Source organism: Melozone crissalis, unplaced genomic scaffold (genome assembly GCF_028551555.1).
Source record: "Melozone crissalis strain CALT ecotype California unplaced genomic scaffold, PUWL_Pcris_2 ptg000007l_1, whole genome shotgun sequence".
Lineage (NCBI taxonomy): Eukaryota > Metazoa > Chordata > Aves > Passeriformes > Passerellidae > Melozone > Melozone crissalis.
In genome coordinates, this window is record NW_026535785.1 from 7,267,949 (window position 1) to 7,295,451 (window position 27,503).

The 27,503-nt window shown below is 50.6% G+C and overlaps 2 protein-coding genes across 4 annotated transcripts; both read left to right on the forward strand.

Moving 5' to 3' along the window:
• The first annotated feature begins 1,761 nt into the window (after nucleotides 1-1,761).
• ZDHHC1 (zinc finger DHHC-type containing 1) lies at nucleotides 1,762-18,234 on the forward strand. Of its 3 annotated transcripts, none has more exons than XM_054269360.1 (11): nucleotides 1,762-1,860; nucleotides 2,976-3,194; nucleotides 4,911-5,086; nucleotides 5,707-5,808; nucleotides 6,694-6,818; nucleotides 7,153-7,311; nucleotides 10,089-10,201; nucleotides 14,939-15,024; nucleotides 15,659-15,752; nucleotides 16,707-16,815; nucleotides 17,245-18,234. In XM_054269360.1, exons 2-11 carry the CDS (start codon nucleotides 2,976-2,978, stop codon nucleotides 17,520-17,522), a joined length of 1,461 nt encoding a protein of 486 aa, XP_054125335.1. In that variant the 5' UTR covers nucleotides 1,762-1,860; the 3' UTR covers nucleotides 17,523-18,234. The 3 variants fall into 3 exon arrangements, with proteins under 3 accessions (XP_054125335.1, XP_054125336.1, XP_054125337.1); XM_054269361.1 differs by having other exon boundaries at nucleotides 16,710-16,815; XM_054269362.1 differs by having other exon boundaries at nucleotides 10,089-10,186.
• A 5,509-nt stretch (nucleotides 18,235-23,743) lies between these two features.
• On the forward strand, nucleotides 23,744-27,118 carry TPPP3 (tubulin polymerization promoting protein family member 3). Its single transcript, XM_054269363.1, has 4 exons — nucleotides 23,744-23,765; nucleotides 24,726-25,058; nucleotides 26,094-26,247; nucleotides 26,487-27,118. Exons 2-4 carry the CDS (start codon nucleotides 24,871-24,873, stop codon nucleotides 26,673-26,675), a joined length of 531 nt encoding a protein of 176 aa, XP_054125338.1. The 5' UTR covers nucleotides 23,744-23,765; nucleotides 24,726-24,870; the 3' UTR covers nucleotides 26,676-27,118.
• The last annotated feature ends 385 nt before the right edge of the window (nucleotides 27,119-27,503 follow it).

Consider the following 27,503-nt stretch of genomic DNA (forward strand, 5'->3'; position numbering starts at 1 on the left):
GCAGGGCTGTGATCCACCAGGGCCGGGCAGAAAAACCTTCCCAGGGCCAGCAGAGGAGCGGGCTGGGCCGGGTTGGGTTGGGCCAGGCCGGGCCAGGCCGGGTTGGGCTGGGCCGGGCTGGGTTGGGCCGGGGCAGGGTGAAAAGCCTCTCCAGGGCCAGCAGACAAGAAGGCTGTGCCGTGCCATCCCATGCCATGCCATGCCATGCCATGCCATGCCATGCCATGCCAGGCCAGGAGCTCTGCGTCACCCTAACCCTCAGCTGGCCCGTGCCCACTGCGGCAGCGGGCTGGGATGAAAAGAAGGGAATTACGGGGTAAATATTTATCCCTGCACATGAGGTGTCCCAGCCAAAATGGGCAAAACAACCTGGGTTTTTTGCGCAGGTTTTCTTCTACCCTTGAAACCTTCAGGTACAGTTGGACTAGGCACTAACAGCCACATCACTGACTGCTAATGATAATAAAAGTTTGCAAAGGTCACTACAAGAAGGACATGGAGGTGTTGTGGCGAGCCCAGAGAAAGGCAGTGGAGATGGGGAAACACAAGTCTGGTGAGGAGCTAATGAGGGAGTTGGGAGGGCTCAGCCTGGGGAAAAGGAGGCTCAGAGGGGACCTTATCACTCAACAACTTCCTCACAGGAGGGTGAGCCAGGGGGGATCGGGTTCTTCTCCCAGGTAACAAATGACAGGACAAGAGGAAGGGGCCTCAGGTTGTGCCAGTAGGGGTTTAACTTGGATATTAGGGAAAATTTCTTCATAGAAAAGGTGGCCAGGCGCTGAGGCAGGCTGCCCAGGCAGTGGTGAAATCATCTTCCCTGGAAGTGCTCATAGGAGGTGTGGATGTGGTACCTGGGGACAAGGGTTAATGGTGAACATGGCAGTGCTGGGTTAGTGGGTGGACTCAATGATCTTTAGAGTTCTTTTCCAGCCTTACTGCTCCTCTGATTCTGTTTTCCCAGTGTTCTTGCTGCTTGTCTGGGGATGCACTGAAATGAAATGTTTGCAGCACCAAACCTGCCAGACTTCAGGAAGCATTTGGACAATGCTCTCAGACACATGGTGTGATTTTTGGGGTAGCCTGTGCAGGGTAAGGAGTTGGACTTGATGTTCCTTGTGAATCCCTTCTAACTCAGGATAATCCATGATTCCACGATCCAGGAATCCCTGGAATCCATCTTGCTGGAATTGCTGATGACAGACGATGCTAGGAGGGTTTCAAATCCATCAAATGCTATGTTATCCTGGTTGTCCAGGGGTATCCTTTATGGTATCCTTTATCCTTCACTGATAAAGCAATCCTTAATTCCATATCCTTTACTTTCTTTTACTTAAGCACAAACCACTGCAAGGCCTCCAGTAAAATTCCAAACTCCCCAGTAGAATTCTGCAACCTCATTATGTCACAGTGTAAATCTGATTTTATATATATATCAATAAAAATACTACATTTTCATGCCATAAAGACTAGTTGATATGACAGGGAATGGAATTTTCCAGGAGTGGGACGGCTTTAGCTCCCAACCAGCCTCCACCTCTGGCTCACTGGGCATCTCCAGCCCCATCTGTATGGAATGTCGCCGCTTGGAAGGCTGGGGAGTGTCGCAGACAGAGATTCCCCGGGTGTGACACGACCTCATCCCGAGGCTGATGCAGGACGAAATCTCGCGTAGGAACGATCGCGCCCGGCGCGCTTTGTCCCCTGCGCACCGCCGTAGCCGTTGCCATGGCGACGGGCGCAGCGGCCCGAGGCCCACGGAGGCGCCGGGAGCTGCCGTGGAGGCCTCGGCCGGGGGCCCCGCGCCCTGCCCGGGCATGAGGCGGGGCCGGGGCCGCTCTCCACCGCTTCTGCGGGAAGAAGGTGAGGGGTGGGAGGTGGTGGGGTGCGGGGGGGGGTCTACACGGCTCTCACCAAAGCGGCTGCCCGGGAAAACGCTGACCCAGCCCTGGCTCCCTTGCGTCCCGGTGCTTCTCTCTCTGACTATCCTGATAGTGATTCCATGCTGGTTTTTATATTCAGTGTTTTCTGGAGCTGGGTATAAGGGCACGCCAGGCATACCCACTGTGGGTTTTGTAACAGGTAGCTCAAAGTGATGCACGAGCAAGTTTTCAGCAGCCTAATGAGAAAAGGATGACATGATTGGTAATGATTTAGATTACCAATCAGAGATGAGCCAGTTGCAAGGTAGCAACTTCAGTGGTGAAGGCAGGCAGATATTACTAATTACTTCAAAGGTTGAAGTTTGGAAATTTTTATTCCAGCCTACGTGTTGATAAGATTGTGCTGGTGACCGTAAATTACATTCTCTGCTATTCTTACCCACTCCTCTACCAGGTGACCCCAAAAGACATTTCCAGCCCTTCACCAGGGACTGAAGGGCTGTTGGCATACCAAAGTTGGAATTCCCCTGCTCATTCTTTCAGCAGTTGCTGTGCTTGCTCTCTTCCAGCCCCGTGGAATTGTTCTGGCACTGGAGCCATTATCAAAAATACCACAAGTGAGCCAGAGACCTCCTCCTTTTCTTTCATCTCTCTCCTGTGCACGTTAATCAGACTAATTGAAGTTGTTTGTCGTGTTAGATGTTAATTTCAATCCTCTTTAGTTACTAAGGAAGGGTGGGAGTGGTGCAGAGGTACCTTGAGTCAGCTCAGGTCCAGCAGAGCTCCTTTGTGCTTGCTGGCTTTGTGATGCTGCCCTTGATCTGCTGCCTGGTTTGCTCTCCCTGCTAGCTCAAGTTTTCTGTGAAGCAGAGCAGCCCAACCCTCTGTTGTTAGAAACTCTCCTGGCCCTATGGCAAGTGAAAAGCAGCATCTAATAGTCCACCATAAAAAAGGAGAAATTGCTTCTGAGCTCAGAGCTGTTTCTCTTCACGTGTGCCATCATTTTGTCTGCCTTGGAGCATCTCTCCAGCACCAGGGCTCAGTCACAGCACTTTTATTTCACATCCTTTTGTTTTCCATTTTTGATTTCTGTAGATGAATATCTGCAATAAACCCCACAATAAGATAGCTCCAGAGGATTTGGGCGAAGCTGTCCCTGAGGTGAAGATCCAACGCGCTCGAAGAAATGGCTGGAGCTGGCCCCTGCACCTGTTCCAGGTCCTTGCCTGGCTGCTGTTCCTGTTCTTTGCTCTGGTTGGCTTTGGGATCCTGGTTCCCCTCCTGCCCCGCCACTGGCTGCCCGCGGGTTACATCGTATCCTTGGATGGAGAGGGGAGCAGGGCTGGTACAAACTGTCCCTGAGGGTTTGGTAGCGCACAGCCCTTGTTGGGTAGCACAGACAGCATAGGAGAGAAGCACCTGAGCCAGAATGTTTCTCTGAACTGTCACCATCATCTTGGATATCTCCTGATTATAAAAAAACAGTTGCTTTGAGATCCTCACTTTAGGTCACTGATGTTCTGCTTCATCACTCTCCATTAAGGTTACTGCCTTTGCCTCCAATGCTCTTCTGCTGCCTGCTTGCTTCTGCCTGTGTATTTCCTTTGCTTTATATTATTCTTCTTCAACTATGCTGCAGGGTTTGAGGGTAGTCATACAAAAAAGCCCCTCCTGAAACGTCCTTGTTGTAAATGGCAGCCCCACCTCTCAGTGCTGGCTGGGTGAGTCATGCAAGGCAGCTTGGCATGCTCATGGTTGGATCAGGGGTTGCTTGTGGTGGCTCACAGTGGATCTCCTCCCTGGGCACTCTCCTGTGTTCAGGAGGAAATCTGGGAGTGGCACACAAGGTGGTGTGGTGTGAACCTCAGGGGAGAGGTCTCTTATGGGACAGTCTGGAGCAGCAGTTTAGTACACAGCTAACAAAGACAGTGGAAGGAGAAGCAGCTGAGGACCCTTGGCTTGTTCAGCCTGCAGCAGCTGGGGAGTGATCCCAGTGCTCCCAGTACTCCCAGTGCCACTGTGCTATCACCTGTGCCCAGGGAAGGAAATTCCTCAAGACCAGACCTTGTTCTAAAGGGATGGGGTGTGCACTTACACCATTTGTACATCTGACACAGATGCCTCTAAGTCTTGGATATGTTTGGGATGATTTTGCTTATTATTGTTATAGTTTTCACACCTGCAAGATTTAGACATTAATATAATTAACATCTACTTAGCTTGCTCAAGTCCTTGATATTATCACAGTTCAAACCTTGTGAATTTGTCTACCAAATATCTTAATGCAATCTAAAGTTACTCTTAATTCAACAGATTAATATTTCCACAAGTTTTACTTCCAGTTAATAAAGCACTAATGTCTCTTTTGTGTCAAAGGCAAATCCCTTTCCAATCTGCTTCATCAGCCATCAGAGCTCCAGTGAGCTGGACCTCTCAGAGGCCTCCTTTTTTAACTTACTAAACTGATCTATTTTCTGTAGGTCTTAGTATGATCAATGATGTGCACATCTGGGTGTATAGAAACAATGAACAAACCCTGGATCCTTTGTAGGAGCCTGCTTTAAAGGTGTGCTCCTCTTCCCTGGGATTCTAAGGAAAAGGAAAGCAAGGTAATCAATACTACTTCCTTGATGTGACCTTTTTTTCTTGAAAGTCTGGTGCAGTGAAAGGGCATGTGCACTCCTTTCCAAGAAGGTTGTATGGACTGAGAAACTTGGACCTGTGTCAGCAGCCTGTACTTGGGCTCAGATTCTGGTGAGTACAGGTAACTTTGGAAGATATTCTGTGCTAGGAAAGGCACTTCTGCAAGGCAGAGTAGTATATAATGAGGAGGGATGTTCCTGTAGATTTAGTTGTCTTTTTCCAGGGATATTTACTACAAGGCAAACATCTCTATTGATAAAGCTCAGATTAATGTGCTGCAATCAGTTATATAGCAATTTCTAATTCTATGCTGCAAATTTTTCATCTGTGTGGGGTTTGTGTATTAAGGATTAAAAGACATGTTAAATCCTTAACTGTGTACTTCAGTGTCCAGGAGTGTGTTTTATCTACCATTTAGTTGTTCATCTTACTGCAGTTTCCATTGATCCTGCGGATGCAAACGTGCGAGAAAAAAACTATCTGGGGCCTCTGGCCACCTTCAACCGTAACCAACACGCCCATGTCATTGAGAACCATCACTGCCATGTCTGTGATGTGGATGTGTAAGTAGCTCTTCTTTCTCCTGCCCTGTCTTCTTCACCATTGCACTTCACCATTAGTCCTTAATGTCAGACTATAAGATTTGAAATTGAGCCCCTGAGCTGCTACAGTGCAAGTTAAGCTTCATGCTGTGGCAGGGTTCAGGTAGTTGGGTAGGGGCCTTCTGTCAAATGTGCACACAGGGTTCTGTGTTTTATTTCATTGCTCATGTTGTGTGGAGAAGGCTGTAGTGTGCCATGTTCCCTGGGTGTTGGTGTTACACCTATCAGTGTGTAAGTAGTGTATGTGTGTGTGCGTGTGCTTGTCTCTGGCTGGATGCTGGCCAGTTGCAGGAAATGCTTGGAGGGCAGGCATTAACACCAAGCTCTGTAGAATTGCTGAAGGGATTCAAATAAGAATTCAACAGTCTCCAAATTAAAAATAATGCAGTGCCTTGAAAGGCGAATTTTGGGATTGTGGTGCAGCAGTGACAGATAAGTTAGGGAGATGAAGTACTCCTGATGCAGAAGGTTTACTCACTGTTATCAGGATCTCTGCTGCTGTATCCCCCTGGGTTTCAGTCACTGAAAAGTCACAGTAATGAGCTGGTGCTGCCATGCTAATGCCACCCTTTCCTTGGCAGGAGTGCCAAGTCAAAGCACTGTGGAACTTGCAACAAGTGTGTGTGTGGCTTTGATCATCACTGCAAATGGCTCAACAACTGTGTGGGAGAGAGGAATTACTGGTAAGAGCTTGGCACTGTGGCAGAAGCACAACTCTGCATCAATAATGTGGTTTCTTCTCTTTCCAGGGTTCTCCTGTATCTCAGTCCAGTCTGTACTTAGACTTGCAGAACCACTTTTCTTTTATCCCCTGGCTGAAGAATCAGTCATGAGAAAACTAGATGGAAAATACAAGCATAATCATTCAAATAACCAGGGATAAAATTCCTAAACTTAGAATGTTGTAACTGAACATCTCTAAGTAAAAACAGAGAACGTAGAATTGTTATTTGGTATTGGGAAGAGCTTACAGGATGTTAATTGAGTGTCCTTAGTGCTTCTGAAAGCTGAAGTAGGAATGGAACCATGATGGTGCTGTTCCAATTTGAAACAACCTGCATCCAGATCATGTGCTTTCCCTACAAGACTTGCCAGTTGGCAGGAGTCACAGCAGCATATAGGGACCTCTAATCCATGCCAGGTCTGAGATAAGAATAAGGAGACTGTCACTGATGCTTCTTAATTTACTTTCCTGCACTTAAACCCCACGGAAAGCAAAGTGGTGTTGTTCCTGGGTGCTGTGTTACACTGATGGCTGGTGAAGCAGATTGGGAAGGGATTTGCCTTTGACACACACTACACTTCAGATTTTGTGCAAGGGAGCTCTTTGTCTGTCCTAGATATACTTGACTGTTTTTTTGTAACCATGGTTGCACTAAAGGGTCACAGTTTAGTCCCTCAGAGTAACAATTAATAAGTAAAGCTGTTCACCAGTATCTATCAGAAGTGTAAGAAAGCCTGACAGTAATTTGAGATAGCTGTCTCTATCTTTGTTTATTAGAGGCTGGGATATTGATTTGTGTGTGTGATGTTATTGAAGGCACTGAGAGCTCTCCCTTTCCTGGCAGGCTCTTTTTGAACAGTGTGCTCTCTGCCATTCTGGGCCTGGGGCTTCTGCTGCTCGTCGCTTTCTACGTCTTTGTGGAGTTCTTCGTGGACCCCATGGTGCTTCGCTCTGACCAGCACTTCGATGGTACTGCAGTGCTCCACATCAGCATCCTGGGGATCTGCCAGCATGTCTTGATGAGGGTTTGGATTCTGTCAGCTCTTCCACTGAGGAGGAGCTCCATTCCTTACTGCTTCCATGTTATATTTCTGTTGGAGTATCTCTGCTCAGCTGGATGGAATGTCTTTCCTTACAGAGCTAATTGCTCTTCCTAAAAGCCCTGCAGACACTGGATTTCTTAGACCTCCAGTGCACAATGGGTCTGCAGCTACTTTTGAGTTAACAGAATTTCCAGCTGTAAAGTTTATTTAGAGATAATTCATACCTGGGCAATCTACTTATCCCCAACTCTGTTTTACAGCTTTGAGGAACCACTTGGACCGCTGGTTTGTGTTTCTTCCTGCATCTCCTGTTGAGACTCGGGCACCTGCCATTTTGGTGACAGCTGGGATTTTCATTCTTCTGAGCCTAGTGACCATGATCTTGCTGGGCCACCTCTTGACCTTTCACATCTATCTCTGTAGGTGTTTTGTTCCTGTCATCTATATCCCCATTTCATTTTTGCTCATCTTCTGCTCATCCTGCATTCACTGGGTGTTCCTCCTTGTCACTAATATGCACCCATTGTGTAAAATTTGGATTTAACATTGTATTTCTGAATTCCCCCCTGTAGCAGGTAGGCTTATCAGTGCTTGTGTAATGTGGGGCTTCTGTTGGGCCTCTGCAGCCATGTTTAAGCTATGTTATCCTGAAACTGAAAGCACATGGTAGGGTACTGGAGAGGCCAAGTGGGATGAACTGGTCAATCCCAGCTTGGTGCCAGCGATGGCAGCTTCAGCTTAACCCCCCATATGGCCTTTGTGAGTCTCCTCACAGTGCTCCCCAGTACTTCTGTTGTGTGAAAGAGCCTGTATTTTTCCCTTACCCCAGAGAAATGTGGATGCACGGAGCTGAATTTCTGATTGGAGCACTGCCATCCAGGTTAAGGAAATTTTTGGAATTTATGGAAAATGTACCGTATTGATACAAGAAGATTTGTGGAATTCAGAGAAAGAGGCTTTCAGAAAGGCTTCTCTTTAGATCTGCTTGTTGCTCTGGCAAGAAAGGATATTTGTGTTTGTTTATGTAGAAATGAGCATCAAAAACTTTTTTAAGCCATCATCTACAATTAAGCCAATGCTTTTTGGCTGCTAATGAAAGTCATGATAGGGAAAGATCTTACATTTGCAGTGGTTGGTGGTGCCAGAAGTAGGAAAGAAGGGATGTGGTTGAAGAGAAGTGAGGACAGAGGTTACAGAGGATCCTTGGATGGATTTTCAGGTTCTCAGTTAACAGACCTGCAGCTGCCAACACAAACTAGGTCAGCACAAACCAGCACAGCTCCAGAAGCAAAATAGTTACACTGCTGAAGTGTAGTGTTTGATAGGGGAGTGTTCCCAGCTGGCATGGACAGTGCACCCAGTGAGGACACTGACCATCATTTTCTTCTACAGCCTCTTTGAGCTTGTCTGAAGTTTGGGCATGCTGCAATTTCACTTCCTTGGCAGAATTGACAATTGGCTTTTCTGGGTTAATGGCACTGCCTGGAGGTTTGAAAGGTTGTTCTAGCACTTTTTAAAGACTAAAAGCATAACAAAGGTCCAGGGAGGTTTCTCCTGAATGAAAAAGGATTATTCTGTTTAATCCTAGTAGTTATCCTGTCCTTGTGTGCAGCTTCCACAAGAGGGTGCTCCCTACCCGAGATAATGACCTGCATTATCTGACTGACAGAAATCTCTGTGTGTGCCACTAGTTGTGCTCTGGGCTTGGGGGAGATTTTGCTGCTCTTGTCTAAGGGTGATTCCTTTTCCTCATTCAGAATAAATTTTGATCCAAATTAACTTCTACTTTTGGCCCAATTTTAAATCTTTATCTTCCATCTTACGTGAAAACAGAATTGTTGCTAATTACAATTAGCAACATTATTACATTATAATAAAAATACATTAGAATAAAAGTAGAATAAGAATAATAAAAATAATAAAAAGAAAAAAGAGTAGGGAATATAGGAAAGCATATAGGGTTACTCACAGACTGATTATATTTTGCATATTATGTGCTACAGTGTTTTCTGGGAAAAAAAAGCAGTATTTCAACTAAATAGCTCTATTAAAATATTTTAAAAGTTGCACTGTAAGTATTCAGAAACCAACAAGATCCAAATTAAAAATGGTTAATAGGCCTTTGCTTATGAAGCAACATTCTGTTTTTCAAAGAAAGCCAAGGGTGCCATTCTAGGAGCACTTGCCAGCACCCTGCACTGTCCCTGTTTAGCAATCACTTGGCTGCAGACTCACATTCATCTCTGTGTTCTCTCTTGGCTGAATGGTTCCTGATTTTTTATTTGTTCATAAGGTGATTGTGATTCCTTCATAAGGAGGTGATTTTTATTTATTCATAAGGTGATTCTCCTCCACTTTTCTGTGAAGTAGTCCTGTGTTCAGGGCATGGTATTGAGAGGTAAGATATCAGTGATGTAAATGTCTTCAGGCAGAGGGAGGATTTTAGTTCAGCTGATCTTAGGCATCTGCTTTAACTGCTGTGCTTCCGTAAAGAGGAGGAATAACCATCAGGCTGTGCACTAAAACCCTTCAGCATTCCTTTCTGGGTTTATTCTCTAAAAATACTTAAGGTCATTACAGGAAGAACGTCTGCTTTTTGGACTCCTTTGGGTCTCATGCAGAAACCAAGTTGCTCAGAAGTGTCACATGCTTTTGGTCATTCCTGGAAGCAGATGTGTTTGCATGGGCACCTGTAGAGCTCATAAAGTCAGGGACATGGGAACTCTGGGCACATCTGTTTGGCACGAGGCAAGCTGTGCATTTGATGCTCACTGGTTTGCACATTAAGTGTCTCAATCACTGCAGGACACTCTAACCTGCTCCATTTCTTCTCTCCATTTAGCACCACCTTCTGCAATACCTTCTGATTGCTCACTGAGCTGTTTGTACAGTGCAGATCTTAAACCTCTTAGACAAGAATAATGGATTTGCCCTGAAATGAACTGAACAAATGACTACAGTAAAGAAGGCTGTACCATTCTAGGACACTTTAGAGTAGCAGGACTATAAGAAAGCATTGTGATGGTGACAATAAAGGATATAGTAGGATGTACAGTGCACAGCTAATTTGGCTTGGATTATCAGTTTCTTCATGTTTATAGTTACTAATTGATGGTATAGTTATCCAGCCTGTTTGTGTAAGTGCAGTCAGGGAGGGGCCTTTCCTGTGCTGACAGGTCTCTTTCTTCCCTTTCAGTGTGGCACAAGCTGACTACGTATGAGTACATCCTGCAGCAGCGTCCCCAGCAGCAGCCAGACAAGGTGGACAAGAAACAGGAGTCCTGTTCCTCCCAAGTGAGACCCAGTCAGGTACTCATCCTACTTTTCAGCCCATTTCCCAAAACCAGCCTTGTTTGTTTGCTGTGTAAACTTTGCTTCACTTTCTTGTGCTCCATATTTTAAAGGCAGCTGCCAGAGATAAGACTTGGTACTTTGATGGAGTTGAGTAGGATGTGAAAGAGTGCAAGGCCTGTAATTCCATGAACACTTTAGGTATAAGCAAGCAGTGCTTTCAAAGGAATCAATCCCACCCACTCTCTTCCTCCACCACTTGTTTTGGGCCCTGCACTATCTCCTCTCTTCTGCCAGCACAGCTGTTCATTAGGACAGGGTGGGGGAACTCATCTGAGTAACAATAAACTTTATTAAAAAAACAGTTGAGCTGGCCTAGCTCCCTCCCATTTGGTTCACCAAGCAGTCACATAAATGCCTGGCTCAGCACAAAGGAAAGTGACTGAAGAGAGGGAAGAATCCTTTCCCTGAAAAGGACAGGACCATCTGTTTGGGTGGCACTGCACATCTTGGGGCCTGGTGTCATGGCTTCGAATGAGACAGGCTCTAGGGCTGGGGAAACTGGGGCTAATCACTGAGCAGCAGTAATTTAACCATCTTAAAAATGAAAAGGACACCAGTTTTTCAGAAATTACCCATATATCTGCTTTTCTTTGAAATGAGTCTGTATAATGATAAGGGTCCTTGTTATTAGCATGATGTTGATCTATATCTCTGTAAAAAGAGTTCTACAAGCTCTTAAATGCTGTTAAGGCTCTGCTGAGGCAAGTGTATCAGGCTCTGAATTGAGAGGTTCAGTGTAATTTATTTTGATAAATTATTGGATTAACTCAAATTTTGACTGAACATATTCTTTACTGACTTCAGCAGGGGCTTAAACAGAAATTTCCAAAAATTCTTCCTAATCTAAATTATTCTGTGATTCTTAGTCATGTATAATTTGTCATTTTATGCAAGTAAGTTAGCTACTATACAAACAGTTTTATATGAAATAAGAAATTAATTAAATACAAGCTTCATCCAAGTATTCTCTGTAGAGATACTGGGATGTCTCTGGATTCATCCATAGTTCTTCCCTATCAAAGCAAAGGGGAAAGTGAGCTCATTCACTTTTCTATAATATGAAGTCCCTAGCTTTTCATATATATTTTTTACTGTTTTGGAAAAGTTGAACTTTCAGTTTAAACAGAGGTTTCCATACCAACAAAAATATTTGGCACTTTGTTTCACAGAGCTTTGCTTACTATGAAGATTAAAACAATAATAAAGCATTAGCTCTAATAATGTAGTTATTCAATTTTAGTTGATACTGAAAATGTATTTAAACAGGGGTGGACTTTATGTGTGTGTGCCCTTTTGGGATGTTGGCATTCTCCTGTCCTGTGTTGTTCTCCTGTCTGCACTGGTTGTTATCTAGATATGTGTGAATATGGTTAATTTGAAGCAGCAAGCATGGAAAGAGCAGGGTGAAAAGGAGTTTGATGTTTCAGGACTGCAGTTAGGACCTTGGGGAACAAGAAAGACTGGATGATGCCCAGTAACATTGTTAAGAAAAATGTTAACCCACTAGATTTTCCTTGTTTCTTACATAGCAACCAGAGATAAACACAAACAAACAGATTGGAGTAGGAGGACACCAAGTGACTTGCCTTTTGTAAGCTGTGTTGAATACAGCCTTCTTTAGCTTGAACACTGCAACCCTTTGTAATTGATCCAACATGTTGTAAGCATAAAATGGAAATCATCCTCTTCCCACTTTTGTCTGAACTGCTCATTCATTTTAGGGACTAAGAAGAAACATGCATTTCCCCTTTAATGCTTGTTTTTGAGCCTTATTCAGGCTTGGGTGTTGGTTTTGGCTTCAGTTCTCCATGTTGGTCTGTGGTTAAGTCTTCAGCTATGTTCAAGTTAAAGGATTCTTGTTCAGGGTAAAGGATTCTTATGTACTTGTAGGATCTACAAAATAAGAGCCCTAATTTTGCACATTTAAGTGGTTCAGATGTCACAAAAAATGCAGAACAGTTGGACACGTTGAGCCTTTGCTTCTATTACCATACCTAAAGCAGGATGTGCAAGTAACCATTTTTTCTGTAGTCATTTGCAGTCTAAAGAAATATAAACTAAACCAAACCCTGTGCTTTAATGCATAATTGCCTTCATGCCAGGGAGCTGGCTTTCATATGAGGCCAGCTGGGATGTAATTCTTCTCATATTCCTAAAGCTTTGAACTTGCTTTGGAAACTGATTCAGGTTGGTGGGGTTTGATTTTAAATACTAAACACAGATTTTAAACTCAGCTTCCCTTACACTTTCAGAATTGTTGCTTTCTTCCAATGTTGATCTAAGATAAACTTAGTCTTCACTCTCAGCCTCAACACTTGCAACAGACTCAACTTCCTTGGGACAAGAACTCTTTTTTCCTGTTCAGTTCTGCTTCCCTCCAGGCAGACAGCACTTCAGGGCACTCCTGACCCTGAAGTGGTTGATAAGGGCAGCTGCAGTGGGAGCTGAATCCATCCTGGGATTGTAAACCATGGACCTTGGGGTGGTCACAGGTGGCAGTGGGTGAGCGTGGCCAGGATTTGCACAGGGGCAGAACTTGGGCAGTGTGTCAGCCCAGCAGTCTGCTTCCAGCAGGAGCAGCAGCTGAATCCTGACAGCCCAGCTGCAAAGGCTGCCTTGTCTTGATGCTGCAGAGGAAGGATTCTGATTCTCCTGCTAGATGCCTGGGAGCAGAGGGAGGCTTGGGATCTGTGCTGTGGCTGTGTCACACTCTGAGGGAACATTGTATTTTCTACTGATTGAGTCTCATTTGTTTTCATAGTCAACTCTAATGCTTTACTTTCATTTATGTGACTGGTTTGGGTCTACATTATTTATAGAAGGCTGAAATGAACAAAATGGATTTAAAAAGGCTCTTTCATTCCCTGCTTGGAAAGAAATTGTCCATGTTATTCTCAAGATGAATCATTTATTAAGCTCCCTTGAAATGCCAGTCCTGCAGTCCTGTTTATGTGCTGTGGACATTGAGTCCTGATTGTTTTCAGTTGTTCTGTGCAGGGGGATGTCTCCTGCTGCAGCTTATTTCAGCCATGAGCTGCTTCCCTCTGAAAAGACCTGCATGTCCTGCCTCTACACTCACAGTGACACAAGACTGTGTCTGGTCTCCTTCCCTTGTGACTCAGGTGCATGAGGCCTGAATGTAAATCTGATTGTAAATGTCCCAAGGAGCTTGAGGAGACATTGTGCACACTTTGTTGGTGATGAGTGATGATGTGACTTGAGTTACAAGTTCCAATTGAAATACATGTAGTAAATTTCTGCAGATTATTAATCTTGCATTTGGATAAATTTTTAAATCAGAAAGGCATAGTTTTGATTTCTAAACCAATTCCCTTTAGATTTTATGTTACCACCTACAAAATAGCTGATTTTTTTTTTCTCTTTTTATTTGCCTTTTTATTCCTAACATCTGAAATGATTTTTTGGCTGTCACTGAATGTGCAGCTCCATGGGTTCTTTTCCAGTTCAGAAACTGTTGCTTTGTATTTAAAGTTTAAACTGCTTTTCCCACATGCTTCACTGTCCATCTTTACCTCTAGCAATATTGATTTTTTGTGCCATTTTAGCACCCTGTAATTCAATATTGCAAAGATCTTCCGCAGCTCTTTGCGGCTGGCTTTCATTTTTAATGCCTGACATCAGGGAGTGTCATCACCAGGCTTCTCACTGCTCTGCTCTTTTGTTGATTGTTTATGAATTTGTTCAAGTGCAGAGGCCCTGGATCTCTCAGGAGCTCATTTGTGCCGTGTCCAACTTTGACTTCATTTTCTCAAATTTGCTGATGAGGCTCTTCAGAAAAAAAGATCTTCATGAGCTTCTTTTAGCTATTTTTGAAGCTAATGCCTATCACAGTTTAAATCCTTCTATCTTAACCTAAAAGTTACTTTAAAATATCTTTATAGTCACTGCACAGTGAAACACTTATGAAGAAGTTATCTTAATGATTATTTAAGTTTAAAAGCAGCTGATTCGTGGTGACCAGGTCCTTCTGAGCATGGTTTATCTTTTTTTTGATAACAGGGCTTCATACTCTTCATCCCTTGGTACTCTGACCATCCTAACTGGGTGCTTTTGAGGGAGAACTGGGGTCCTTTCCTGTAATGCAGCACTTGGATTTAGGAGACTTATTCTTTTAATGTTTCTGAAAATATGCAGTTTTCAAGTTCAACTGTCATTAGTCTGAGCTCATCCATACCTGAGGCAAATAAACAATACATCACACTCATTTTTAAAAATCAGCAGGTCTTAACCACGCAGGGTCACACAAGAAATAGAAAACACTTTATGTTTTTCCTGTATATTTAATGCTTCCATTCTCCTCACCTCCATTTTGCATTTAAAGGACATTTTTTGCATTCACTGCAGAGCTCCTCAGATTGGACTGTGTAACTAATGGAAGCTTTAAGTGGTATTTTGAATGTGCTCCCAAGAAATGACTAAGCTGATCTCTGTAAGTGTGATTTGGTTTTGAGTCATATGAAATACTGACTGGACTAAACAAATTAATCAAAGACTTCTAATTGTGCCAATCTTAGGTTTTCAATCTTCTTAAGCTGCAGTTTCCTGCTGTGCTACCAATAAGGACAAAAGATATCTGGCATAAGGAGAAAGAGTACATCTATAATAAAAATCCCTCTTCTCCCCTCTGTGTCTGTATTATTCTGAAGATGTTGTTTGTTTTGTTTTTTCCAGGAAGCAGAGTTATTGTCAGGTAATCCTGGCTATACAGACCCTGGAATTCGAGTAGAAGAATTCTCAACAGCAACTGCAGGAAAAAGGTGAGAAAAGACAAGGAAAAGATTCTCCATGTGTGGTGAATGGGAAATTGCTGTCAAGGTCACTGATGGGCCCTGAGACAAAAGTACTTAGAAAGATAGGGAGCACCAGTGTTTTGAGCAAGGCATGGTGAAATCTTTGAGTTTCAGGAGGGTAGATACCTTCAGGAATACTTTCCTTCCCTCTCCTGGGAAAATATCTGTCCTAGAATATTCTATTTAGGCTGTTTCATATTAAATATTTTATAGCAAACTGCTTTCTATTAGTTGTTTTATATTAAAATTACTTTAAGGCTGGCTGATTTCTCCTGTAACTCCTCTATTGAGCTCATTATAATTACATGACTTCAGGTTGTGAAGAAATGCATCACAACAGTTACAAATTTATAACACAGGCAAGCACTCATGGGAAAACAGAATCCTTGACTCTTAATTAGTCTTTTCCTGTTAACTTGTGTCCCTGGGGATTTCCTTCTTATTTTGCACAATTATGCAGAAGTTCCCCTGCAGTTTTGCTGGGAATGCTGTGTAAGGCAGGGGAGGCTGTGATCAGCCTGATCTGTGTGTGCAGGCAAAGAGGGCATCAGACTTAAGTCCTGCCTTAGGGAATCACCTTGTGTGTCTGCTGTGTTTTTAGCTTTCCAAAGCTCTATGTCCATAACCAAGAAGGTGACCCCAAGCAGAGCTCATCCCCTGAGTCCCCATCTCTTCACTCTGTGGCCCCTTCTCAGGTAAGGAGGATTTGGCACACACCAAACCTGCTGCTCACAACCCACCCAGGTGCTCAGGCATGCTCACTCTAGAGCAGGTTGTGCTTGCCCTGCTCACACAGGCTCTGCCTTCCCTCAGTGAGTGTGGCTGTGCCCTGCAGTCACCAAATCCAGGTGATCTTCTCCTGTCCCTGCTCACAGGCATGATCAGAGCTGTCCTCCAGTCCCCTCATAAGCTCACAGCTGTAACACAGCTGTAATCCAGTGCCTTGCTGCCCCAGTGCAGCTCAGTGACTCTGACTGTGCTGCTTTGTTGATGTAAGAAGCTCTGTGTGTTTCTGTGGAGCAAAATCCAACAGTTTAAATGTTCAAATAAAGCAGTTTCCCAGGGGAAGATGGTGTGTGTGGATGTGGAGCTGGAGTGTATGGAACAGCTCTCCAAAGTCTCAGACTGGGCTCCTGATATTCAGGTATCTGCATCCAGATGCTCTCTCCTCTTGCTTAGATGGCAAGTGGTGCTGCTTTTCCTCTTTCCTCCAAGCTTATTAATCAGTCTTGCCATCTAGATGGTAAGAAAAATTCATTTTCATCTATACTGTATTTGGGACAAGGACTGTCCCTTTCTTGGGACATCCTGTGCCCTGTGAGTTTTGGTTCCCTCTTCTAGTTTGGCTTTACAAATGCAAGTGGCCAGTGTCTCATACAACCCCCAGCTGTATGAGACAACAGCTTCAAGGTACCTACACAGAGAGAGTCACTGTATGCAGATAATGTGGGAGTGTGTTATTAAATCCCTGTTCTCTGTTACTGCTTTGTTGTATCTCAGTCTTTATTGGTAAAATATTCTTGGACTTTGGTTATGCCTAGTGCTTGTTATTCAAAGTAGGAAGAATTAAAAAGAGGTAACAAAAAATACATCTCATTACTTTGGGCTGGTGAGTGACTTCCCTTCTCTTGGGCTACTTGCTTTCACAGCAGCAGAAGAAAAGAAGAAAGAAAGTGCAGAAAGTTTCTTCCTCTGCAATGGACAGTGGATCTAAAGCACATGCTACACCTCAGCTCTCCTTCCCAGATCCCCCATCAGGTGAGAGTGCACCAGTCAGCTCCTCTGCTGAATCTTGCATAAATACATGTATGATTTGCTTTAACACTAGTGCATCAGCCAGAGCAGAGTTCCTGGGCTTGTTGATGTCTTTGTGGGGCTGAGGGATCTCTCTCTCCTTAAGGTTTCTTCTCCCTTTATTTCCATCTGCAGAGCTCCCAGCCATGGCTGCTGCCACCTCACCTTCCCACAGGCTTCAGCTCTTAGTGCCAGCTTTTCCTCTGAGAGCTGCTGTGTCCCCCAGCAGCATGGGCCTCATCCAGGCAGCAGCACCCCCAGCTCACTATCACTCACAGTCTGCTGAGTCCATGGATGAGATTCCTGTGGCTCAGATTTGCCTTGGGAGCCCAGTCCTTCAAGGGCCTCCTAAGAATAACTCAGGCAACTCTCAACATTCTCCCTTGTCCACAGACAATCCCAGAGGAGTCAGGAAGAAGAATCTGTATTCTGAGCACAAGGTCAAAAGGAGAAGCTGCCAGCAGGACAGACACGTGGAACGAGACCTGGAGCTTTTTTCTAAGATTCCTGCAGTGTTTGTAAGTAAGAGCAGTGGAGAACCTCTTGTCTCTCAGCCCCAGCCCAGTGAGAGCACGTCAGAGCCTGACCACAGAAAATGCACCAGCAAGCAGCATGTGGGCACACAGGATCCGTGCTCAAAGGACATAAGGACAAGCACCACGGCGGCCTAGGGACCATCCTTCCAAAGCCATGGCCTTTGGGAGCAGCATTAGTGCTGGGTGGAGCCCTGCAGGACTCACCCTCACTGTGCACGTGCTGTCAGGCTGCAGTGGGACATTTCTCATGCTCAGCCAAAGGCAGGAGGCAGCAAGGTGGCAAACCTGAGGTAGATTTGTTGCTCATGAGAGCTCAACTTTGCCTGGGAAGGGCCAACCCCTCTTGGCCCTCTGCATACTGGTACTGCAGTAAGTTCCCAGCAGAGTGTAAGGGGAAGAACAAGGCTGCACCTCTGCATTCCCTGCTCCCTGAAAGCTGTATTTCCATCTGCCTACTCCCTGTCATTGGATCATGCTCAGGGGCTTCAGCAGGTGGCCAGGGAGTAACCTCAGGATTGCCCCATCCCTTATACCGCTTTCCACTGTGCACCCTCAAGCCAAACCCACCACCAGCATCTTCTCTGGAAGGCAGCATAGCTTCACCTGCTCCCCCTTCCCAGCAGTCTGGGGGGCCCCACGCTGCAGTGTTCTCATCAGAAGTTTTGGGATACAGAAGGCCCTGAAACCTTTGCAATTCCTGGGCTGCCAGATCTGTATTAGCCCACAGCCAAGCCTGGTGTGTGTGTGATGCAAAAAGGTCCCACAGCAGACAGTGGGGCACATGGCCAGTGCCTGGAGCCACAGCAGCCTGTGCTGGGGGTGAGCTGCAGAGAGCTGTCTGGGCTGCCATCCTACAGCACCTCTGCTCTCCTTGCCCTCGTGGCTTCCCCAGGCAGCATGCCCTGTTCCACGTTCCTGGCTGAGTGCTGAGGCTGGGCCTTCAGCAAGTCCAGTCTGCCTAGCAGCCAGCTGATCTCAGCAGTCATGTCTGACAGGATTTGGCACAGCCCTGAGCAGCAGCACTGGCATGGCTGGATGCACATTTCCAGGCACATCCCAGCACAGCACACTGCTGGTGCTGTGAGCAGACAGGTGCACCAGCAAAGAAAAGGAAGCCAGGGGAGTCTTCATCACCCCTCAAAATGTTTTGATGCATGGAAGGCACAACTGACCTTTCTGCAGCCTATGATGGGTGCAGGTTAAGGAAGGACAGGACAAAGCATGGTGCTGTGAGAGCCAAGGTAAGCTGTTCTCCCTCAGTCTGCAAGCATTCCTTGGAATTGAGCAGGACAGGGATCTGGGGCCAAAGGCTCTTTGGGCACAGTCAACACGGGACAGGCAGGCTGGACTCACAGCCTTGATGGGAGAGTCTAGCCTGAGAGAAAGACCTGGGAGTGTTTTAAAGGGCTGCCTTACCACTCTTCTCTTGTGTGATTTTTGTCTCCTGGAAGAAGTGGGATGAGGAGCTTTGACTCTTCATCAATTTACCCCATCTGTTCATCAGAAAAAGTCAAGTCTCATGTAGTTGTTGAAGTCATTTTGTCTCAGTTTGCAGGAGGGGCTGGCCTGTGGTCACACTCCTTGCAGCTTCCCTGCCTGCTGTGGCCAGTGGTGCCCTCTGGCAGTGTGACCCCTGGGAAAGCAGGTGAGTGTGGACCAGCAGACATGGCACTGGGTGAGAGAGACCAGGGCATTGCTCACCTACGGCTCCACTTAGACAAAGCCCTTCCTGTTGTTTCTCCTCATGTCTGCTGTCATCCAAGGAAACTGTGTCCTGCAGCAATGCTGGGCTCATGGTTTTCCAAGGCCAGCTGCCCCTCCACCAGAAAGCATTGGTAATTCCTCTTCAGCAGGTGCCTCTGAGCAGACCTGGTGTGTTTTCTTACTCTGCCCATGCAGAATCTGTCCCAAAATCATGTATGGAGCTCTTTGGTAGCTCTGGCCACAATAAAATTTTCTATATTCTTTGCTAAATAGTTTCCTCCTTTCTTTTGCAGCAGTTGCTGGCTCTGCCCTGTTTATGATCCCCAGGCTGTTTGGGTTCACTTCTCCCTGAGCCTCTGCAGTCCCAAAAGGGCTCAGCACTGTAATTGATGTGGGGGTGACAGCAGTCCCTTCTCCACAGGGCCTTTTGGGTGTTAGATGGGAGTCTTCCCTGAGGGGTAGGGACCAGACCATTTTCTCCCTGAGCTGTGTACCCCAGCCTGGTCTTTGTGCTGGAGCACCAGAGAAAGGGAGCCCAGCCAGCTCTGCCTTGTGCTGCAGAAAGGCTGCTGTGCTCTTTGGGCTGAGGGGAGCTGGGTTTCCTGGGCTATCAGATGTGCAGGCACATCCTTCTGTTGCCTTCAGCTGGAGCATTTGCTCCACTCTGCTGAATAACTCAAGACTGCCAAACATGCAAGGCTGTGCCTTGGAGCAGCTGGGTCCTGAGCCAAGAGCCAGGCTCCAGCAGGATGGGCTCCCAGCACTGCCAGGGTTGGACTCTGATCTCCCAAACCTCAAGGGCAGCAGGAGGATTATGTGTGCCAAGTGGTGATTGAAACTGCCTGGGGTTTATGTTTTTGCCACAGCCATATCCAAAGAGTGCTGTTGAAGATGCACAGTGAGCACCCAAGAGTGAAAATGGTGAGGCTGAGACAGTTCTGGCTCCTGGACTCTCCTTCCCAACCTTGCTTTTGTCCTCTTGGGCCTTTAATGTTGATACCCTGCAGGTTCAAGTGCCAATGGCATTTCTGCTGCTCTGCATGAGGAATGTCCATAGCAGACCTGTGGCAGCAAGCAGAAGGAACAGGTCACATTGGGGTTCTGCTGCAGAGTCCAGCATGGGCAGAGCAGTCCTGGGCTCAGCACCAGAGGGTTGCAATGACCACAGGCTGCAGCCCAAGGCCATAAGAAAGCTGGGTTAAGGTCCTGACAGCAGAAGTCCTGATGCTTCAGCTCCCCATCACTGCAGACAAATTGAGGTGTGACATCCTCAAGCACTTTCTCCAGCATAAATAAATAAAAGGTTTTTGCCAGGGTGTGAACTCTCCCGCCAGCTGGAGGCAGTGCCCTGGACCAGCTGTTTCCACTACAAGACACTGTGGCTTTCTATTAGGAAGAAGCAATGATTTGCAGGATGACAGCATTCCATAATCCTCTGAAATCATGTCATGGTCCCTGGCTGCTGTCTGGCAGCTGTGCCAGGCCCCGCAGTGCCTGCGCCAAGCCTCCACCTTGGCACGGGATGCACGTCGTGGTTCCTTTAATCTTTGAGCCGGGCTCAAGTTGCTTTGTTTCCTCTTTGAAGTCAAGGGGCCCTTCCTTTGGGAAATGATTTTGTAGGACTCTGTTCCTGCACTGCTTTCTACACGTCCTGAGAGCATCTCAATGAGCTGCCTTGAGCTGCAGGGTGGGCAAAAGGAAATTCCTGCCGGGGGATGGAGCTTTGCCCCCTCTCCCGTGCCCAGAGCCGTGCATGGCACGCCCGCAGCTGGTGCTCGGTGGCACACCCGGCACGGCACGGCCCGGCCCGGTCCCCCCCGCGCTCAGCAGCCGCAGCTAAGCCCCGCTAATGCCTTGTGGACACGCTGTTGCTGGGGTGACCGTGTACATATTGCACAACCTCCGAAACACTTCCCTCTGTTTTGTAGCAACTCGCGCTGGAGAAGCGGCGCTCCCGCATAACCTCATCCCACCCCAGACACGGCCGAGCCAGAGCTCATTCCTGGAACGGGATGAGTCCCGGGGGGCTGCGGTGCCCAGCCTGGGGGAAGCGAGGGGCAGAGGATGGGGGTGAGCTCGGAGGTTGTGCTTGTGCCCTCGAGCAAGCTCTGGGCTGCCCCCGGAGCAGTCACAGCACCCCGAGCTCTGTGTGAGGTGGGGACAGGGACGCAGGCTCAGCAGGAAGCGGCCGAGCCCGCACCTCGGGGCTGCAGCTGTGTGTGAGCCCCGCTGTGTCCGGGGTGAGCGCTGCAGAATTCGGCTCCTTGTGTCCCTGGGGCAGGACACAGCCTGGGAACGTCCTGACCTTGGGTAGAAGGGAAAGGCCCCGGCGAGCTGAGCCCTGAGCCGTGTGCCTGCTCCTCCATCACATCACAGGAGCTGTGCACCTCCGTGCACAGCTCCTGTGATGTGCCGCGGGCTGCGGACCAAGTCACGGCCTCCTCCCGGGCTTCCTTTTCCGGGCTGCGTGAGGAACAGTGAGAGCCGGCCAAGGACCACGCTCCATCCCAACAGGGCTGTCATGGTGACAGCAAACGCACAACAAACCCCAGCCCTCAGGAACCGAAATCCGACCTGCTCAACCCGAGCCCGTGGGCAGCTCAGCAGCCGCGGCTCAGCGCCCCCTTCCTTAGCCGGCTCTCCCCTTCCTGTGTGCCATTGCTCGGCTCCTTGGCTCTGCAGCCCCAGCAGCAGCTGAAGCTCCTACACAGGAGCTGCCCACATGTCCTGCTCCTTTTCCACCTGCTGCTGGCTCGGAACATCCAGGCTCCCACGCTGCCCACAGCTGCCAAGCCTTGCTGGGTGCTCCACCTGATGTTACCTGGAGCTGTCAGCTGGAAGCAGAGCCAGACACCTGCTTTGGTGGGGAGCTGCAGGGCAAGCTAAGAATGAGGCTGTACCTTCATCAGGACCTAACCACCCTCCTCTGTGTGGCAGCAGTTATTCCCTTGCCCTTAAAACAGAGAGTACAGCTCCTCCCCACCTCCGGCAGGTGGGATCACACCCCTGGGTCCTTGCTGGCCTGCAGAAAGGCTGGTTAAAATTCCCACTTCACAGCCAGGCACTGTCAGCTCTGACCTCTGCACTTTGGAACCTGCTTTCACATTGTATGAGGAGCAGGAAGAATGTGTGACCAGGAGAGTCCTCCTGGTGCCGCCTGCTCCATGCAGCCCCCAGGCTCTCTGGCCATGTCTGAGCTCTACCAGGACAATCCAGAGAGAGGAAAAACACTTGGAGGGATCTGCCTGGCTCTGGCATCAGGTGAGCCTCCACACTTGCCCTTCCCTCTCTGGACTGTCCCCTCCAGGATGTCCTTGCCACTCTGGCTGGGCTGGGAAAGAGCAGCTCTTGAGGGGTCACAGGGTTGGTTGAGGGAATAATAAAGTGGGGTCCTTTGTGTGTGTGACCAGCTGGGCCCACCCAAAGGGGCCAGGGGCTGTGACACACCTGGGGCCTCTGGCACCAGCCCTGGCACTCACCCCTGAAGTGAGAGGTAAAGTTGGTGATCCCAGACTCCCAGAGCTGGCTGCTGGTTACCTCTGGAGGTCTCCAGACCCCAATCCAAGAGAGAATCAGTGTGAGTGGGCTGCTCATGGCTTTGTCCAATCAAGAACAGGCAGCAGTGTCCCAGGAGAGAACAGGTACCCCTCAGCCAAGCGGGGGAGGTTGTCACTGGGGCTGTGCCCCACAGCAAAATGCTCTGGGTGCACAAGCAGAACTGATGCCCTGGGGCAGCTCAGCCATGGGGGTACCTTAACCTGCAGCTTCTCTGCACAGGGAGCGGGGCAGACAGAGCACAGGGTGCCAAAGACTGTTTGAGGCACTTCCCAGTCCCCAAAGCTGCTGATTTGTCCTCAGGACCCCCAAGGCAGCAGCAAATCTCACACTGTGTGTCCTGGCTTGCACAGCTCCTGCTGGTGCTGCAGCTGATCACCCACAATGTCCTGCACCCCTGAGCGATGCCAGGAGGGCACGGGGATCAAAGCAGGCTCTGGGCAAACAGCTGAGGTGGGGCAGTGAGTAAGAGATGTGGCTTGTGCTGGGGCTCCATGGCAACCACAATATTTGGGTACTGCCTCAGCTCTCAGCACCCACTGGGAGCCCTGCTGCGGTCTGCTCCAGGCTGCCAGGGTGGGCAGTGCTGGCATGGGGCTGCCCCAGGGGTGTCCCACCGGGTCACAGGTGCTCACCACGGTCACACCAGAGGGGCTGGCATTGTCTGCTCAGCCCGGGCAGCGTTCCTCTACGGGGGACATGGTGATTGTGTGGGGCAGGGGAAAGGGCTGCAGGGTAAAGCACAGCCGGGGTGCCAGGGGGAGCCTGTGCTGAGGGGATGGGGGACAGACCTCGTGGGTTTATGGTGGGGCCCCGGGGGGTGCTAAAGGACCTTGTGGGACAACGCTGGAGCTTTGTAGGGTGATGGAGAGACCTTGTGGGGTGCAGGAAAGCCGGGTCAGGTGCCGGTCGGGTCTCAGGGGGAAGCAGAGAGGCTTCATGGGCTCGTGGAGGGTCCAGAGCTGGTCCGGGTGCGCGGCCCGGGCTCCTGTCCCCGCCCCGAGGGCGCTCCCGCCGTGCCCGGCCCCTCCCGTCCCCATGGCGGCGCCTTAAACAGGCGGCGGGGCCGCCCCCGCCCGCCTCAGAGCGCGGCGCCGGGAGGGGAGCGGTGACCGGGAGGTGAGACCGAGCGACCGGGACCCCGGGACCCCCGCACCCCTGCGGTGCCCGGCCCGGGGCCGCTGCACGGGGAGGGAGGGAGCGGGGAAACCCGGGGGGAGGGCGGGCGGGGGTCGCCGCTGCCCCGGCACCCGCAGGGACCTCCCAGGCGGGCAGGAGAGCCCCGGGTGCCGCTGCGGGGCCGTGCGGGGCCGGGGCTGCGGAGCCCGCGGGGGGACCAGGCCGGGAGGGGACCGGCGGCATCCCCGCCCCGCCGCGCCTCCTTAGCGACGGTCGCCAGGCAACGCCCATCCTCCCTAGCGACGGTCTCAGGGACCACTCCCCGGTCCTCGCCGAGGATCTGGAGCCCCACGCCAGCCTCTCTTGCCCAGGCACCCACCGGGCGAGGCACCCGCTCTGCCCCTCGGGGTGTCGGAGAACCCCCTGCGTGCTGGAGCTCCCCAGATATGGCCGTGCCCAGTCCCGGCCGAGATGCTGTGGGTGAGGGATGCTGAGCCGCCGGGGCGAGGCTGGCGAGGCGATGGCGAGCGGGGATGGGACAGCAGCAGCAACAGTGCCACCACGGGAACAGAGACTTGTTGGCTGCTTGTCTCCCTGCAGGGCATCACGCTTGGCCCAGCCCCGGGGCAGTCACGGCCGGGGTGCTGCAGCTCCGCACAGGGGATGGAGGCAGGGGAGAGGTGGGGCTGGAGGCAGCGGCGGGGCCGCTTCTCCCGATGTGCGAGCGAGCGGGAGGAAGGCGGACGCATTGCGTCATTCCCGGAGAGGGCTCCCGAGGGACAGGCTGATGCTCTCACTCCGGAGCTGAGGCTGATGCTCTCACTGCCCGCCAGCCCCGGAGCCGGCAGCCTCGCTGCTGACTGCTCTCCACCAGCAGCCTCCATTCCCCAAGGCGCGTTCTTGGCTTTCGGCCTCGGGGCTCATCCGAGCCTGCTGCCAGCCCTCACCCCACGCCCGCAGGTGCTGCCAACACCCGGATCCTGCTGAGGAGCCTCCACGCTCGCCAGCCTTCATCCTCCTCCTCCTCGAGGGCCTCGAGCAGCCAGCCGAGCTCTGCCGTGCCGCCCGCAGGAGCCTGGGTGTGCCGGGCCCGTTGTGCAGCCCCATGGCCGGGAACGCTGAGGTGGCGTCCCTGGAGGAGAGCTTCCGCAAATTCGCCATCTACGGCGACACCAAGGCCACGGGGCAGGAGATGAACGGCAAGAACTGGGCCAAGCTGTGCAAGGACTGCAAAGTCACCGACGGCAAAAGCGTCACCAGCACCGACGTGGACATTGTCTTCTCCAAGGTGAAGTAAGTGACTTGGATGCCTCTGCAGCACGGGCAGGGTGTGGGTGTCTGGGCGTGGGGTCCCCACAGAGCTCTGCTCCCCCTGCTGTGTGCCCAGGCTGTCCATTCCACTTGTCACAGAGCTGTGGGAGCTGTCCTGCAGTGTCCCACCTCCAGGGGGGAGGTGTGGCTGCCTCTGCAAGACCTAATGATGAATCAACCCACATTTGGGGGTGGGAGGCTCAGATTTGGTGCAGAGATTGTGCCCCTGCTCCCACTCCAAGAACTGGGGTGGGCCTGGTTGGCTCTGCCGGGTTCCCATCTCTCAGGAGGTGCCACAGAGAGTAGAGGAAGGTGCTCAGGGTTGTCCCATGTGATGTGGCCCTTCCTCAGCCTGGCCAGCCAACGCCCAAGCTTGGGGAGGATCCTGGTCCATGGCAGTCACAGGGGCAGCTTGAAGGGCTGAAAGGCTCCTGGAACTGCTTTTAGGGTCCCTGGAGACACAATGATGCTTCATGCTCCACACTAGGGTGTGGAAACAGGTGGAGAACCTGCTTCCTCCTTGTGCTCTCTCCAGGAATTCCCATATTCCTGGGTTGGGAAACATGGAGCTGAGCACTGGGAGGTTTTTGGGGTGCAGGAGAGCAGGTTGCTGTGCTGGCCCAGAGATGAGGACCAGAAGCTCAGGGGAGAGATGCTCTGTGCATGTCCTTCCAAATTTGACTGGAGGATTGATCCCTGCCAGGGGAGAGAGTGGGGTGGGCAACCCAGGCAGGCTGGGAGCAATGTGGATGGATGCACTTTTCTCCTGACACCAGCACCTAGTCCTAGAACACTTCCATGCACCCTGGTTTTTGGTAACAGGGATTCCAGCAGCATGTGGCTGGAAAGCTCCTGGAGCTCAGCACCAGCTGTGCCCAGCCCAGCCCATTCAGCTGTAGCTGAATTTCAGAAGTGGGTGAGGGTAGGACAAAGTCAGGGTCCCTCTGATGCAGCTCATCCCATTTGGAGGCATAACCCAAAGACGTGCTGGTGGCAGCCTGAGTTTTGCACCTGCAGAGGGAAGACAGCCCGTGTCATCAACTACGAGGAGTTCAAGAAGGCGCTGGAGGAGCTGGCCCCCAAGAGGTTTAAGGACAAGAGCAAAGAGGAGGCCTATGAAGCCATCTGCCAGCTGGTGGCAGGGAAGGAGCCCATCAATGTGGGCGTCACGGTGAGTGAGGAGCCCCTGGGCTGTGGAGCAGGAGTGGTCAGCAGGAGGGGAGGATGGAGCTCTGCCCACTGAGCAGATGCTTTCCAGGAGACCCCATGGCCCTGGGTGAGGGGGGACCTGAGGGTCTCATAGGGCACAGCAGGGTCTTTGGTGGGGGTCAGGACCTTGTGTGGGGCAAGGGATGGGACTTGTGTAGGAAGGGGATGGAGCATCTTCTTGTCTCCCATGTCCCACTGCAGAAAGCCAAGACAGTGGGAGCCGTGGAGAGGCTGACGGACACCTCCAAGTACACGGGCTCCCACAAGGAGCGCTTCGACGAGAGCGGCAAGGGCAAGGGCAAGAGCGGCCGGGAGAACATCGTGGACACCAGCGGCTACGTCAGTGCCTACAAGAACGCGGGCACCTACGACGCCAAAGTCAAAAAGTAGGGACGGGTGCCCGTGGTGCCCCCGGCCCGGGGGCTCGGTCACAGCCCCGGGACGTGCCCGTGAGTGGGCCCGGGAGGCTGCGCTGGGGCTGGGGCCGGCCCGGGCTGGCGGGATCGGCCCCCGGCGCTGGGGGGATCGGGGAAATCGCCGGGCCCAGAGCTCTGCCCCAGCGCTGCGTCCGCCCCCCCCGTGCTGTGATCCCCTCCGTGTCCCCCGTGCTGTCACCGCAGCCCACACCGCACTAACAGCGCCGCTCCTCAGGGCTCCCCTGCCCGCCGGCACCCACACCTGCCCTACCTCAGCCCCGGCCGTCGGGGCGCCCTCCGTGTCCCACCGGGCACCGCCGCTGTGCTCCCTCCGGGACCTGCCTTAACCCGCAGCAGCTCCAGCGCAGCCGCCTCCTGCCCTCCCCTGGGGCTGCCCGGCCCGGCCCTGCCGCCCCCCGGCGCCTGCCGTGCCGTTTGTGCCCAGCCCGGGATGCACCCGCGACATTTGGTGTCGCCGGGCCACCGGCAAAGGTCTCCGACCCGAACCCCGTTGGCTCCCGCTCCCTTCCTGAAGCCCAAACCAAAGGATGCTGCAGGCCCGCGCTGTAACCCGGCTCTGCAATAAACCCCGTCCGCACTGAGCTCCGCTCTGGTTTGTTCACGGCCCGGTCGGACAGAGGGGGCTCGGCTGTGCCGGGGCTGGCCCGGCCACCGAGGGTTTGGCAGCTCCTGGCTGGCCCCGAGTTGCCTGAGCAACCGCAGGCACACAAACACTGTGAGCGCCTGGCTCCCGCTGCTGCTCTGTTTGCAACCAAACACACGCGGAGCTCCTGGTAACGAT